General features: G+C 53.5%; 5 protein-coding genes across 5 annotated transcripts; 3 read left to right on the top strand and 2 right to left on the bottom strand.

Moving 5' to 3' along the window:
* Positions 1–3,335: 3,335 nt before the first annotated feature.
* fgaOx3-2 (Chanoclavine-I aldehyde reductase fgaOx3) lies at positions 3,336–4,492 on the bottom strand (the record flags this gene model as incomplete). Its single annotated transcript, XM_032027051.1, has 2 exons — positions 3,336–4,321; positions 4,372–4,492. The coding sequence occupies 2 exons, from the start codon at positions 4,490–4,492 to the stop codon at positions 3,336–3,338; spliced, it is 1,107 nt and encodes a 368-aa protein (XP_031891656.1).
* A 766-nt stretch (positions 4,493–5,258) lies between these two features.
* dotC-8 (Efflux pump dotC) lies at positions 5,259–7,055 on the top strand (the record flags this gene model as incomplete). Its single annotated transcript, XM_032027040.1, has 2 exons — positions 5,259–5,814; positions 5,866–7,055. The coding sequence occupies 2 exons, from the start codon at positions 5,259–5,261 to the stop codon at positions 7,053–7,055; spliced, it is 1,746 nt and encodes a 581-aa protein (XP_031891657.1).
* An 883-nt stretch (positions 7,056–7,938) lies between these two features.
* Positions 7,939–8,979, top strand: cda1-1 (Chitin deacetylase 1; the record flags this gene model as incomplete). Its single annotated transcript, XM_032027017.1, has 2 exons — positions 7,939–8,073; positions 8,125–8,979. 2 exons carry the CDS (start codon positions 7,939–7,941, stop codon positions 8,977–8,979), a joined length of 990 nt encoding a protein of 329 aa, XP_031891658.1.
* Positions 8,980–9,082: 103 nt separating this feature from the next.
* Positions 9,083–11,240, bottom strand: uaY-10 (Positive regulator of purine utilization; the record flags this gene model as incomplete). The annotated part of the gene is made up of 4 exons (XM_032027006.2): positions 9,083–9,839; positions 9,895–10,232; positions 10,285–10,605; positions 10,656–11,240. 4 exons carry the CDS (start codon positions 11,238–11,240, stop codon positions 9,083–9,085), a joined length of 2,001 nt encoding a protein of 666 aa, XP_031891659.2.
* Positions 11,241–12,659: 1,419 nt separating this feature from the next.
* CGGC5_v008406 (putative transporter) lies at positions 12,660–14,561 on the top strand (the record flags this gene model as incomplete). The annotated part of the gene is made up of 10 exons (XM_066152010.1): positions 12,660–12,829; positions 12,892–12,904; positions 12,965–12,982; positions 13,036–13,303; positions 13,364–13,455; positions 13,509–13,927; positions 13,993–14,039; positions 14,092–14,158; positions 14,214–14,346; positions 14,397–14,561. 10 exons carry the CDS (start codon positions 12,660–12,662, stop codon positions 14,559–14,561), a joined length of 1,392 nt encoding a protein of 463 aa, XP_066008736.1.
* Between the last annotated feature and the right edge of the window lie 533 nt (positions 14,562–15,094).

Below are 15,094 nucleotides of genomic sequence, written 5' to 3'. Positions count from 1 at the left end.
CGCGAACGATTCCTCGTGTAAAGATGAAGGTCTCAAGAATCTCTCCCTGAGTCAAAAGATATCTCAAGTCCGCAAAACTGAGCCGGCAATTGACGAGTCGCATGGTTGTGATTCTTCCGAGGTGCCGAGACTTGATCTCGACCCCGCCTGCACCATGTACGCAAAGCTCTTGCAGCCGTGGGCAGTGATCCATCAGAGCCACCTGGATATGCATGTCCCCCAGGACGTAGCTGCCAATATGGTGGCCGGCTTTGAGCTTTGGGCGAAAAACAAAACTCAGCTTTTTCATGGCTGGTACCGGAAATTCCAAGCCATGTTGATACAAGACCTCCTTCTCCTTGCCATAGGCTTGATCCTGCGTCTGCCGATGGGAGCAGTCCACAGTGACTTCGAGGTACTCGAGGGCAGGGTATCGAAGGATCCGAAGAAGCCACTTGGGGTTTTGGGGGGCGGGAACTCCTGAGAGATCAAGCTCAATATGTCTAATAAAACCGAGAGCGCCAAAAGAGTAGAATGGTGTGCTCCTTGAAAGGATGCTATCCGTATTTCTGGTGTGTCCCTTGACTCCCTTCTTCGTTCCTGAGGATCTATATGTTAGTAAAGTTTTGTTAACACACATTTAGATGCGACTGACCTTTTTTCCCGTCAACCATTGTCCAATCGGAAGCCAAGACATACTCGAACATATCCGTCAACTTCCCGCGCCACACTCTAGCACCGGGAGTCTTTTCACAGCCATAACGGTCATGACTCAGATGAAGGGTGTGCCATGCGTATGGGCCGACCAGGGAGCGAAGCCGGGAGCAGGTCTGAGACAGGTTGACGAGGGCCCTCTGATATGTCCAGGCATCGTCGTCGTAGGCGGCCATGTTACTGTGCCTCCGACGGATGCGGTCAGCACCAAGATCGTCGATAATTTCGATTATGAGATCGTCGCAAAGATGGGTAAACCGCAACCCCCATGTACTAGGACGGTTGGGTTCTTTCAGGATTATCCGACACTCAGGTCCCCAAGTTCCTCCATAAAGTTTCCCGGCCGCAGGGTGTGACAGTCCCCAACGCCAGACCTCAGGCTTTGGATTGGGCATCTCGAGTAAGCTACCAGGTGCCTGGCCAGGACGACGGGCGATGTTCCAAGTCGATGTTGAGCAGCCGGATTGAGAAAATATTGCTTTATAACTACTATAACTGGACGATGCTTCATATTCTGACTTCATATCATATTTACAGTTTTTCTTTTGAGTCACCATGGTACCTAGATAGCCATGCACCTTGGTGATTTTTGGAATCTTTCCAGGCTTTCACGAAGACTTGATAGACCGCAGACACCCACAACGGTTCTGGTAGAAGAGTTGATGGGATTCATTCCATTAATTCATTCTTTGAACAGCTATTAAATATCAGTAAATTCAAAAGACTGTGTTGCTGGAGAGGAGAATATGCAGATATGCAGTATTGCGTATATCAGATTCGACATCTATGCATATAAGATAGTATGCAGATAGGCCCCATGACCCACTTCATCCGAACGCACCTGCCTCCCGTCGCATTGACAACCTGGTAACCATCGTCAACAATCTTGGAACCTCATTTTCTCGCGCCCGCCCATCGACTTCCAAAAACGCCCGGGGCGAACGTGCCCAGACTCCGCGATTCGAATAGCCAGCAGGCATCTCCTCTGATCCGGCATATCAACATGGCAAACGAGTGTGGCTGTGCCCTGGATTGAGCCGCCGGCTGATTTTCTGAGGGATCATCCCCGCGACCGAGATTACCGTCGACTGTTCCTACGATCCGAAGAACCTCGCCGACTGCAATCTCAAAGAAAAAGCTTGCTCGAACTCCACGACCAGATACGGATCGGCTGTTTTGACGACGGTTGCATTCCTTTCCAGGTCCATCGTGCATTCCTGCGACCACCCAGCTCGAAGTGAGACATTGCGCCACGCCCGGCAACGACAACAAATTCAACGACTAGCCTCGGTTCGAACACGATAAAATGACCTAGAGACCAACATCTATATAGAGATACCCAGCAGTTGGTCATCGTGCGAAAGCAACCTACGAGCGAACCCTTCCCGCCGAATCGCAATCCCACTATATTCGCCGAGACACCCGGTCTCTCCGTCCAAATACCCAATCGTAGTACTTTAACATCAACCACCACCACTGAACGAGACCCGAGACCCGATTATCAAGATGCCAATGACACCACAGCAGACCGCGCACCTTAATCGGCAGGCGCGACGCCGGGCTGAACGGGCAGCAGAGGAGATGTCCTTTGGCAAAGTCAGCTCAGAAGATTATCTCATGCGACTGCGATCGAGACGACGACCAGGGAGGCCATATGAAGTGGAAGAAATACCTGCTGCAGTGGAAATCGAGGACGATGACGACGAGCACGCTGTCCCATCTTGCGAGTCCAGATACTCGTCGAATGCAAGATGGAGTTTTCCCCAGCATCGCGAAGCGCCTCCGAGGATGGGCGCTACAGCTCATGTTCCACGAACGCTGGCGGCAGTCAGGGCAAGAGATGTCTCTAGCCCCAGCCCCATAGCCAGATCCTCGACAAGATTCAGTGCCCCCTCGCGAGGATTTTAGCGAGCGCCCGAAGAGCCAACACGACTTGCTTTCCATATCCCAACATACCTCAGTCACTACGTTGGGCTCTGGGACGCCATCCAGTGCGTCACAATCTAGGTCAACCTTGAGTCTGATAAGTCCAAACAAGTCAGTCCGTAGGGCAGCATCCGTCGCTGCCCTATCTACGAAGCCGGACGCCTTCGAAAACGATGGTCCGCAGCGGCGAGGCCATAGCCGCAGCCAATCAACCCAGACGGTGAATCTTTCCGAAGGTCCTTTACCACGAGGCACTCTACAGAAGAGGAGCTCTCTGCGCGTACTCAAGGACAAGATACGACGAGTGGCGAGCGCCTTCGAACTACGTTCAGCACGAGATGATGAAGAGACGACTGAGAAGCTGGACCTGAAGCATAACAAGTCCACCAGAAGCCTCTTGCGATATTCTGGCACGCGGATCCGTCGTCGTCGCCTAGACACAGTGAACGAGGAAACCTGACCTCACGATGGAGCACATGCCGATGCGACTGATTTATTTTGCATGAGCAAGGAGTTTTTGAAAATTCATGTCTGTGCTGTTCTACTTGACATCGGAAATGCGCATCTGGGAGCTCGATGTTTACGCTGGAAACGTGAGACGATGCTTATTGCGGTTGATGAAGATGCCCGCTGAGGGCCGCGTTGCAAGATACCCTTTTGGTGCTCTATTGCATAGCTAATGACACTGCGTTTCCACACCTCCTCCGTCACCTTTGTCAAGCCTTCAAAGTAGCCTGGAATTGAGGGGAGAAGGGGTAGTCAATGTACCCTGTTGGTAGCTTCGGGGTGTAGAAATACGTCCGCTCATATTTCTCCAGGTTGATACCCTCCTTGATCCGGAAGACGAGGTCCGGATTCGATATGAAGAATCGACCAAAGACGATGGCGACGTCGTAGTCCTTGTATATCTCCTCGACGGCCTTACTCGCTGTCTCCGCGTTCAATCCTCCAGCGAGTAATACGGGACTCGCGTTATTCCACGATTCTACGAGCCACTTGACAGTCCGCTGTCCACCAGTGTCTGTATCATCGTTGCCGCTGATTCTCGCCTCGATGAGATGCAGATATGCCAGGCCCAGCGGCTTCAGCTGCTCGGTTACGTACTTGAACGTCGGGTCTGGATCGTCCATGAGCATCCCCTGGAAGTCACTGTACGGACTCAGTCTGACAGCCGTCCTATCCGCTCCGACAGCTTCGGTCACGGCTTTGGTCACCTCCAAGTGAAAGCGAGCCCGCTTCTCGATACTTCCGCCCCAAGCGTCGTTGCGCTTATTGCATGTATCCTGAAGGAACTGGTCTGGAAGGTAGCCATTTGCACCATGGATCTCCACGCCATCGAACCCAGCCTGGATAGCGTTCCGCGCGGCCTGTGCATAGTCTTGGATGATTTGCGATATATCATCCTCAGTCAATTCCACCGGCGTTGGACTGTCTTGGTTGATGGGGACGGCGCTCGATGACTCCAGATTCAAGCCGAGCTGCTGGAGAACGTCGACCCTACCGCCGCGACCAAGATGCCACAGCTGGCAGTAGATGAACGAGCCCTTTGCGTGGACGGCATCCGTGACTTCTTTCCAGGCGGCGATGTGGGCGTCATTCCAGATGCCGGGTACGTTCCAGCGGCCGGCGGTGCGGTAGGATATTAGGGTTCCCTCTGAGATGAGCAGTGTGCCGGGCACGCAGGCCCTCTGTTCGTAGTACTCTGAAGGTATGTCAGTTGTGTGCTTGTGAATTGAGGGCATTCACGCTCACCCTTCATCATGGGCGTTGGAGTCCATTCATCGTCTGCGCGGTACCGCGTCAACGGCGCCAACGCTAGCCGGCTACCCAGCTCGATACCCCCGACTTTCAACGGCTTGAACAATTTCGACATGGTTGCGCTTGTCGTCTGCTGGACTCAGATAAACTAACAACCAGATATACAATTGATATTGAAAAACCGCGAATGAGTGTATTACAAAGCCATGATTCCCATGTCGCCATCGAAGCACTCATCGGCCAGCGCTACGCCGTAGGGCGCAGCCCGCCACACCACTCGTGCCGATGGATGCCGCCGTCACTCATTCCCCCGCCTCCATTCCATCACCACCCCGTCTCTGCTTCTGAAGAGTTTATCTCCGCACTCACCAACCTTTCATCATGAAGACCAATTTTCGGGCTTCAGCAAGCCAGCCTTACATATTCCTACACCCTTACACCCGTGCAATACCCGGAACAGCCCCCAACGCCCATCGTCCAACTCCGCTGAAACTTGACGTCCACTGCCTCCACGGACGCGTATCGGCTCAAAAGATGCCGACAAAGAAACCCGGCCAGGCGATCGGCGAAGGGGGCTGGCGAATCCGCATCGGGCTTCATGCCGACATATCCTTTTAGTGGACCGCCTCGCTTCGGGCACCGCTCTCTCACTGCCATTTTCCCACCCTGTTGCAACGGGTTCTCCCCCATTGGCAGGTTTGACGCAATGGACTCTGTGTAAGCAATTGGGCGGCGGCGGTTTGCGGGAGTCGAGACCCGGCGATTCGGCACCGAAAATCTGGAGCACCGTGTTTGGGGATCCTTTTTCCGTCGGTTCTTGATGCTTGGCATTCTTCCGTTTCTCTTTTCACGGAATTTTGGGAGGTTCACGGCATGTCAAGATGAAGGACGACGCGCCCACGACGGGCGTCAAAAGCGTCCTGCCAGAGGGCAGGGGAGCCGGTTCGAGCAGCGACGAGGCCAATGCGCCTTCGCGGACGCCGCCGCCGGCCAAGGACGACAGCGATGTGGAGAGCGTCGGCGGGCAGAGGAACACCATGTCGCGGAAGCGCATGCTGCTGGCGTTCTCGGCGCTGTCGGTCTGCCTGTTCGTCTCGTTCATCGACCAGACCAGCGTCTCGACGGCGGTGCCGGCGATCGCGGGCGACCTCGACACCGGGACGGCGACGTCGTGGATCGGGACCTCGTTTCTCATTGCGTCTACTGCGTTTCAGCTCATCAACGGACGGCTGTCTGACATCTTCGGGAGGAAGAATTTGCTCATGATCTGTTTGGTCTTCATGGCTGTGGGCGACATTCTTTGCGGATTTTCGAAAACGAAGGAGCAGCTGTTTGCGTTCAGGGCGATTGCGGGTATTGGTGGGGGCGGGATCAATAGTATTGTCATGATTATCGTGAGCGATATCACGACGCTGGAGAATCGGGGGAAATACCAAGGTTAGTCTGGAAATCTCGCGATAAGAGGGATGGGATGCTGATGGCTGGCAGGTGTTCTCGGGGCCGTCTTGGCGCTCGCCAACGGAGTCGGCCCCTTTGTTGGCGGTGCCGTCGTTCAGGAGTCGACATGGCGGTGGGTATTCTGGATGGTTCCGATCATCAGTGCACCGGCAGCTCTGACGATACTCTTCTGTCTGCCTCTGAAGCATCAACCCGGTAACTACGGCGAGAAAGTGAAGAAGATCGACTACGGCGGCATCGCGCTCAACATGGCTTCGGTCTTGCTGTTACTCATCCCGCTGTCCGGCGGCGGTGTGACTTACCCATGGTCGTCGCCCTTCGTCATAGCTTCTGTCACTATCGGCGCTGTTCTGGGAGTTCTCTTCGTGCTGTTTGAATGGAAACTCGCAAAGCTGCCGATCATGCCTCTCCGCTTGTTCAAAGACTCGAAATGCAGCTTCCTGTACGGCCAAACATTCCTCATGGGCCAGGCGTACTTTGGCAACCTATTCTACTTCCCGATCTACTTCCAGTCGATACTGAAGTACACCCCTCTCGTGGCCGGCGCACTGATCCTACCGGTCATCATCTCGACCTCGATTCTTTCGATCCTCTCGGGCCAGTACATGCTCCGCATCGGCCGTTACATGCCCTGCATCCTCGTCGGCTTCTTCCTTTGGACCGTCGGCAACGGCTTGACAATCATGTTCGACCGCGACACAGGGCTGGGAGAACTCATCGGCATCCTCATCATCGTCGGCTCGGGCATCGGTTTGACTCTGCAACCGACGCTGGTGGGAATGTACGCCAACTCACGAAGCGAGGACCGAGCCGTGACCACCGGCTTGCGGAACTTCATCCGCACCATAGGCGGCGCTTTCGGCCTCGTAATTTCGGGTGTCATTCTGTCGAATACACTGAGGAGAGACCTACGCGGTCGCGACTTTGTTTCGGATGCGATTATCGCGGAACTCACGTCGTCGACGTACACGCTCGACCAAAAGGGATTCTCGGAGGACGAGAAGACGGTGATATTGAAGGCGTACATGAAAGGGTTGCATTACATCTTCATCTACTACGTGATTTGCTCAGGCCTCAGCTTGGCGCTGACGCTGGGTGTTGGGAACACGGGCTTGAAAGCGAAGAAGCCTGCGCCAGCGGCGGAGGCTTTGGAAGATCAAAACGAGCCGGCGATGGCTCAGGTGAACGAAAAGGCGGATGAGAAGAGAACCGGTGCATGACAGAGGTCTCCTTTCAGTTGCACAGAGATGTGCGGGCTGCATACAGCATTGGGTATTGCATCAACATCGGTCGAAGCATATAGCATTCAACTACAGGAGAAACTACACATGATCGTAAAGCAGAGTTCTAATCAATACCACGCCACGCGCGCCAACGTAACATCTTTAAAGGTTGTTTGACAGTTGACTTTCCTTGCGGAGCGGGCCGACAATTACTCACTTCCGCCCCGGAAGTCAGCTCAGCTGCTCCCATCTCCCGCAACCCACATCCCCGCCGCCAAATCCGCCCATCGACATCCGCCCATGTCCAATATTCCTGGGCATTACATCAACCTGCATCTTTCAAGCTCGCAGCTCGTTATCTTTTACATAAGCTAAAACAGAACATCCATCGGCGCCCACGCCGAACCCCACCATCGGCCCTCCGCCTTATCAGCATTCCCTCCATGGGGCATAATCCCCCGAGCTCCAACGGTTCGTTTGAGCCGATGCACCTCCAGCAGCTGCCCGACCCCTGCAATGATGCAACCCCCAAGACCCTCGACCGCGACGCGCATCGCGATAACGAGCTGCACACTCAGTCACACCGATAACGAGGGCTGTGGCGGGGTACGATGTGGAGGGGCAATCGTGCCGGACGCGCATCACGGCTGATAGTGCGCGGTGCGACGGCGATAGGCACAGATGAGCACGCGGGTGAGACATGCCGATGGAAGTGACGTTGCCAGGTATTTGTACGCTGCAGAACGGATGCACACAGACGTTGCGGAGTGAGGTGAATGATTGTTTACTCTTTTTCCATTGACATCACCACTTGGACCCTGTTTCAGGACATCTTCATTCATCTTACAACAAATCAGACAACCTTAAGCTGAGAACCAACATGCCTGAAGCCTACCACGCGCATCCCGACTACGGGTTCGACCGCGACTTCAAGGGGTACGGCGAGAAGGGCCTGGCCTGTCCCTGGCCCAACGACGCCAAAATCGCCGTCTCGTTCGTGATCAACTATGAAGAGGTCCGTCCGCCCTCAACTCCCCTGCTCTGACACATGCTGACAACCTCTCAGGGCGGCGAGAGATCCGTCCTCCTGGGCGACGGCGTCTCCGAGACCAACCTGCGCGAGAACCCCATGGGCGGGCCCCGCGTCAACGAGCGCAACTACAACGTCGAGTCCGAGTACGAGTACGGCTCGCGCGCGGGCTTCTGGCGCCTCTTCCGGCTCTTCAACTCGCGCAAGATGAAGTTCACGCTCTACGCCGTCGCGCAGGCCGTCGAGGAGCAGCCCGAGGTCGCGAAGCGCTGCGTCGAGGAGGGCCACGACGTCGCCTCGCACGCGTACCGCTGGGTCGACTACCACGACTTCCCGATCGAGAAGGAGAAGGAGTACATCCGCAAGGGCATCACTTCGCTGAAGAGCCTGACCGGGTACGCGCCGAAGGGGTGGTACTACGGGCGGCCGTCGCCGCACTCGCGGACGTTGATTGCGCAGGTGTATGAGGAGATGGGCGAGGAGCTGGTGTGGGCGAGTGATACGTACGCGGACGATGTGCCGTACTGGACGGACTTGCCCCTGGAGCGGGAGAAGGAGGATCCGAAGGGGTGCTTGATGGTGCCGTACAGCTATGACTGCAACGACTTCAAGTTCCACATCACCGGGTCGGGATTCCGCGACCCGAATGGTTTCTACACGCACTTGAAGAATGCCTTTGATGTGCTGTACGAGGAGGGTCAGGAGGGTCAGCCGAAGATGATGACGATTGGGTTGCATTGCCGCATCATTGGACGGCCTGGTCGATTTGCGGCGTTGCGCGACTTTGTGGATTACATTGCCCAGAAGGAAGGTGTTTGGGTTGCGACGAGGACGGAGATTGCAGAGGCTTTCAAGGCGAAGTATCCTTACAAGAAGGGACAATTGGCATAGATGGCTTCCGAGGAGTTGGATTGAATGTAAAGACAGAGAGCGCTTAAGTAACGAATCTGATACCAACGCATGACCATAGCAAGCAAGAACATGGTAACCATCGTTAATAGTGTCCCTCCAGACCTCCGAAGTCCCATTCCGAGTCCACTGTTCCTATCTGAAGTGCCTCCGGGATAAATACTGAGTCGTACTCCAGTGCCTTTCCGTTGCCTCCATCCCCGGGTACAACCTCCTCATGTCTTATCATTTCCATATACTCAGGTATTGCGTCGTCGTGCACCATCTCATTGAACATCCTCCACCCTTGCCAACCGCCCGGTGCTTCTTCATCCACTTCCATGAACGCCTCTTTGACTGCATCGGAAATAGCATGGCTCATAATCGGCTTACCTTCGTGTTGCGTCTTGGGGGACACAGCAGGACTCGTCGGTGAGACCCCAGGTTCGGCTTCGAGATCCACCTTGAGCGGCTTCAACCCCGAAACCGAGGCGGAACTTGGGTTGACAATGGTCTTGAACAGACTTCCGGAGAGAGCATCAAATATGTCGCGATACTTGACTGCCCCGGGCCACTTCTCGCCAAAGATTGTGAGCGACTGGGAACATGCACGAGTAGCTTCCAGCGCGTCGTATGAGAAGAGAGAGCGGTCTCTCCACAGGCAGTACACTAGCGTGAGTCCCGCGATGAATAATGAGTGCAGCGCCATCATCGTGTAACTCAGAGTCTTCTGCTGATTGAGGCGCTTGTATGTTGTGCAAACGCAGGCTGCCGATCGTGCGCAGGTCACGAATCTCGGGTCCGATGTGTTCAAAGCGGGTAGTAGAACGGTAAAGAGCGACAGTATGGACTTATGGTATTGTCTACACAGTGTCAGCTCAGTCATATCTCGGGGGCTTGGACTAAGCTCCGACTGACAGATTGAAGAAGTCTCTTGAGTCGTGATACGCGCTTTCTGGGTCATACATCCACGTGATAGACTTGGAGTCTTTCGGCGGATGTGGGATCGTTTTCGCCCATTCGTCTAGCTCATCCCGAATCTCCGTCATTTTCAAGTCAAGTTTGGCCCTCTCATCTGGTAATCCCGCAAAGACATCTTTGTCGACTCGGTACACGCGTCTGTGAATTCTCGACTGTATTCGACGGAGTTTGATGATGTGAATGAACGGCTTCATGTTTGACCAAGCTGGTTCAGGAGGTGCTGGCGGGCTGCCCAAGGCCGTGAGGTCCCAAAACGCATCATCGGCGCTAGGCATCTGCAAGAGTCGTAAGTAGGGAATCCCCGAGTGAAACAAAAGCTTGCCTCACCTCCACGTTGATGTCTCTGTCATCAATGGCAAATGTTCGACCCAACACCACGCTCGTCATTCTATCCAAGCAGTAGCAAGCCCAGAATGCCCGTCTTCTTATCTCAACGTCGCGCTGACTGTGTGAGGACGTGCCTGCTTGCTTCCTGTGTAGGCCCAGTTCTATGCATAGCGTCACAGCGTATCGAACCTGCGACCAACAGCCGGCACCGAAAGGGCTTCGCTGGCCATGGACGGCGAGCAAAAGCAAGAATTGGACAGTTGCCAGGTTATGCTGCTCCAAGATGAAATCCATTGGCTCGATGGCTTCTAGGAGATGACGCTGAACTGGTTAACACCTTGTCTAGCTAAGCTCATGGAAGGTAAACTCACTTCGGGATCAACGTCACAGGGCTTCTTCATCAACTGCAGAAATCTGGCCGAGATCGCATAGATGAGGTGCATGATGCTTCTTTGTTGTATCGGCAGAGCTCCCTGATGGTCTTGATTGTCGAACAGTATAGTAAACATCTTTCTGTCTAAAATAGGCCAGCGGGTGTGAAGCCGGTCGAAGAACGCGTCAAAGAGCATTTTCGCCTGACCCGAATGGGGGAACTCAGACATTGGCTCGTCGGAATGTGAAGATGGGGAACCTGTCGGCAGCGGTGGCCGAAGGACTCCAGGCTGAACCGCAGCCATGGCTTCATTGATCGCTCTTCCCCCGGCTCCATGGAATACGGAGGACTGGATCATTCTGGCGATCGTGGCCCCAGAGCTTGAGCCAAGGTAGAACGGCTCTGGCGCAGTGTCAGTTGTGCCAGAGGCACAGAGCGATAGGTACGCGACACCATCGACAAGAGATGACGGCTCTTCTTCCGAGAAGGAGTCTTGAGACTCTCGTCGCTCAAACTTGTTCTCCCGGGGTGCCTCGGTTGATGATGTCGCTGTAGTGAAGTGATCCTCGGCGAAGTCTGGCATGCGCGCCTCAAGAAACGCGATGCGCTCTTCCAAAGCACTGATGTACAACGACTTTCCTCCGGGATAATGCGGCCTGAGTGTCTTCTCATACACACATAACACATTGGCCTTGTCGCATGACTTACAGCTGGGATGGCCTCCATCGCACTATTCAAGACCTCATCAGTCCAAGTGACCCCATGAGCAAAACCGGTTCACGTACCCGTTGTTTTCTCCTCTTACAACGCTTGCAAGCGAGAGCGACTCGCGATTTACGGGGCGGCGGAGGTCCTCCAACGAGCGGGGCCGCGTGTGGGCTCACAGGGCTGTCTGGGTGAAATCCGGACCTCGCAGCCGACGAATTGCCTGTGAAAGTTTGACCGAACATTACTGCAGTCAGAAGTTAAGCTTGACAGAACAAACAAGTTTGTTTCAAACTCTGTGAATTGCAGAAAAAATCGATACAGGAAGATTTCCAGCCGATGGGCAGAGATAGGAGAGAAGAGGGCCTCCAACTGTCCATGAATATCCCGATACATGGGGACAAGATTAGCATGGGGTCATTCCTGTTGGCTCGTTGGAAATTGGAGCACGTTAACCCCACAGATTAGCTATTCTTCTCCAGGTGATTCGGACGTCCATCGCAGATAAGAACCCTTGTCCGGCAGCCCATGAGCCATGTCATCCTTATCGACCGTCATATTCCCGCCCTCCGCAAGATCTGGCTTACAAACACACCCGTCTGTTTGCGATTCTATCCCCGCAAAGTCGGTAAAAGAGACTCAGCCGTGGAAGGCACCCTGTCTCCTACAAGACATGCGGGGGATGCAGCCCGGTCTATGCTAAGGCCGGATGCCGGAAATATGGGTCCATTGGTTCCGTCCCGGTGTTCTCAGAGTGAGCCAGCACCCCCAAGATTGACGCGTTGCCAAAAAGCTCTTGAGAAAGCGCAATTTCGTTATTCAGTCGTTGCTCCCAACTCTAAGTACCGGCTACGATGGCGAATGATTGGTATCCCTCCCAGCCTTGGCATCGTTGGCCGGATGACCTGGTCTTGTCAAGGATTTACCCCTCTTCGCCTACATTCTCAACGACCTGGCTCGACATTCACCGAATTGACGGCAAGGGTGACACCTTTTACACCACTAACAGCCGTACAAAACATCAGCTCGTCATTGTGGTCGCGAATAAGGATGAAGACCAAGAGCGCCATTTCTTGGAAAGCTTGGCAAGCCAACTTGGCAGTGCGGGGAGGAATGGGCTAAGCTTCGATGCGATTAGAGTCCTTGGTGGCTTCTTGGCCTCGAAGGAAGTGTAAAGAGCGCATATATAGAGCGCGAGATGATGCCCTAATCGATTTCTAGCATGGGGTTTTTGTCGTACTATCTCGAACCCCTCTATCTCAAGCTGCAGCCCAGTCGATCTTCAATTTCAACAGCCATGCATCGGAAAAGTCTCGAAAAGAATGACGGGCTTCCCGGCGTTCTTGAAGAGGTCGAAAGCACTCTGAAAGTTGACCCAAACATTCGTGATTACTCTGGAGCCCACGAAAAGTCAGATCCTCGCGAGATTGCTCTCGTTCGGAAGCTTGATTGGTGGATCATGCCAATGTGAGTGGTTCCCTACGCTCACACAACTTCGGAATGGAGTCATTGTCTGACTAAATCGACAGATTATGGTTGATGGTAAGTATTGTCCCACCAGCGCACATTTGTCTTCGGTATTGGAAGCTAAGCCCATCTTAGTATTGGCTTAATTACCTTGTGAGTAGACGGTCGATGCCACTGAGACTCTAGCAATTATTCACACCAACTAGGATCGAAATGCCATCGCGCTCGCAAGACTCAACACTCTCGAAGAGGATCTCAATCTCACCCCGACACAATACCAAACCTGCGTGGCAATTCTTTTCGCGGGATATGTCATCGTGGGTATTCCAGCCAATATGGTCGTTGCTCGAGTGCGCCCGAGCTGGTGGATGGGCTCCTGCATGGCAGTATGGGCCGTCATCAGCGGCCTTACAGCTGTGAGCAAGGATTACACTGGGCTTCTTCTTACAAGATTCTTTCTGGGCATCACCGAAGGTCCATAATATCCCGGCGCTCTGTATGTGCTAGCGACTTTCTATACCCGCAAGGAACTAGCAACCAGGATATCGATCCTGTATACGGGCAATATCCTGGCTACTGCTTTTGCTGGCCTCATTGCACTTGGAATCTTTCAGATGCATGGAATGGTAAGCTTTCGTTGCCCCAAACAACTGAATGTCGTCTTGCTAACGATCTAAAGGCTGGGATCTCGGGATGGCGATGGCGTTTTATCATGCAGGGAGTTGTTACCCTGATCATCGCCATCATCGCATTCTTCATCCTTCCCGACGAGCCCTTGACGACCCGATGGCTAACTCCAGAGGAGAGAATACTGGCGAACGAAAGGATCTTACGAGACACCGTGGGCAATACCGGACAGACAACCACCTGGAGTGGTCTCATCGAGGCGGCGAAGGACCCAAGAGTCTGGCTGTTTACGGCTATGCAGCACTTTCATCTCGGAGCGAACGGGTTCAAGAACTTCTTTCCCACTGCAGTGGAAACGCTTGGTTTTAGCGAAACAGTCAAACTCATTCTCACATGCCCGCCGTATCTGATTGCCGGCATCATTTCCATCGCCTGGTCATGGTCATCTGGGAGATTCAATGAGAGAACCTGGTAAGTAGGAAGATTTAGCTGCTGTTTGTGAGTCAACATCGAGGGTTCTGACATCAGGATCCCAGGCACATTACCATCACAAAGGCGATTGCAGTCTTTGGCTTTGTTCTAGGTTGCGCCACGCTTAACACAGGTGCTCGGTATTGTAAGTCTTGTACTAACAGACGTTTCGCCCCTGCCATTCACTAATGGCGGGTTATCAATATTCGCAATGTGTGTTTTCTCTATTGGGTATGCCTTCCAACAGACCCCTAAAGATGACCATCCTGGCTAAAACCTGCTGCAGTACCTACGCCGTCAATAGTATCATTCTTGGCTGGGTGTCAGCAACGTGCTCTCAAACGAAAGAGAAGAAGGCTTCATCCCTGGCCATAGTCAATTGTATTGCTGTCAGCTCTTTCATCTGGACTCCTTACATGGTAAGTCATTGTTCTCAAGTGCACATTCAGCATACTAACGACAAACGCAGTGGCCCAAGTCTGACGACCCTCGGTACGTTATGGCGATGTCAACAAGCGCGGCTTTGAGCGTCGCAACAGCTGCTGGGGCATGGGCGATGCGATTCTGGCTGAAGCATGAGAACAAGAAAATCCGGCAGTCAGAGGATGAGAACGTATTGTTTTACGCCTACTAAGCGTCCCGAAACAGTTTCAGGGATTGACTCCCTATATTACTTGCAACCAAAGATTTGCGCCGTGTTAGTCGAGGGGAGTCCTGGGCACGCATGTTATTAGGCGGCAAGTGGCGTGTGGGAGGTTTGTGTTTCGATCATTTGAAAGAAAGTCCTAGTTTTCAGCAGGAGCCCTGTCCGGATTCCATCATGTAAGAAGGTAGTTCTGGGAACTTTGGTACCAGCACGAAGGATTCCATGCCTGTAACCTTGGCCTTATCTCATTGGCTCTGGTTACGGGGGCCCTAGTTCAGCTAGACTACAAATGCAAGTGACGTGGCAATTGAATATCACACGGCCTTTTACTCCGTCATGTTTGAACTCGACTTCGGGCCGTTGAATGTCACAAGTAGACACCGTTCTACGTCGTGATCAGACGAAATCCAAGCTTTGAGACACCCATCTTGAAAATCTCATCCGTCACTTGCATCTCACATGGTTGCTAACCTGAGCCCTTCCAACATGGCGGAATCAACTTTGTGCTCGTCATGCCTTGA

This window comes from Colletotrichum fructicola (assembly GCF_000319635.2).
Source record: "Colletotrichum fructicola Nara gc5 chromosome Unknown KSG_Nara_v1_contig04, whole genome shotgun sequence".
In the NCBI taxonomy this organism is placed as follows: Eukaryota; Fungi; Ascomycota; class Sordariomycetes; order Glomerellales; family Glomerellaceae; genus Colletotrichum; species Colletotrichum fructicola.
Note: the sequence above shows the minus strand (reverse complement) of the source record. Positions and strands in the feature narration are given on the sequence as shown.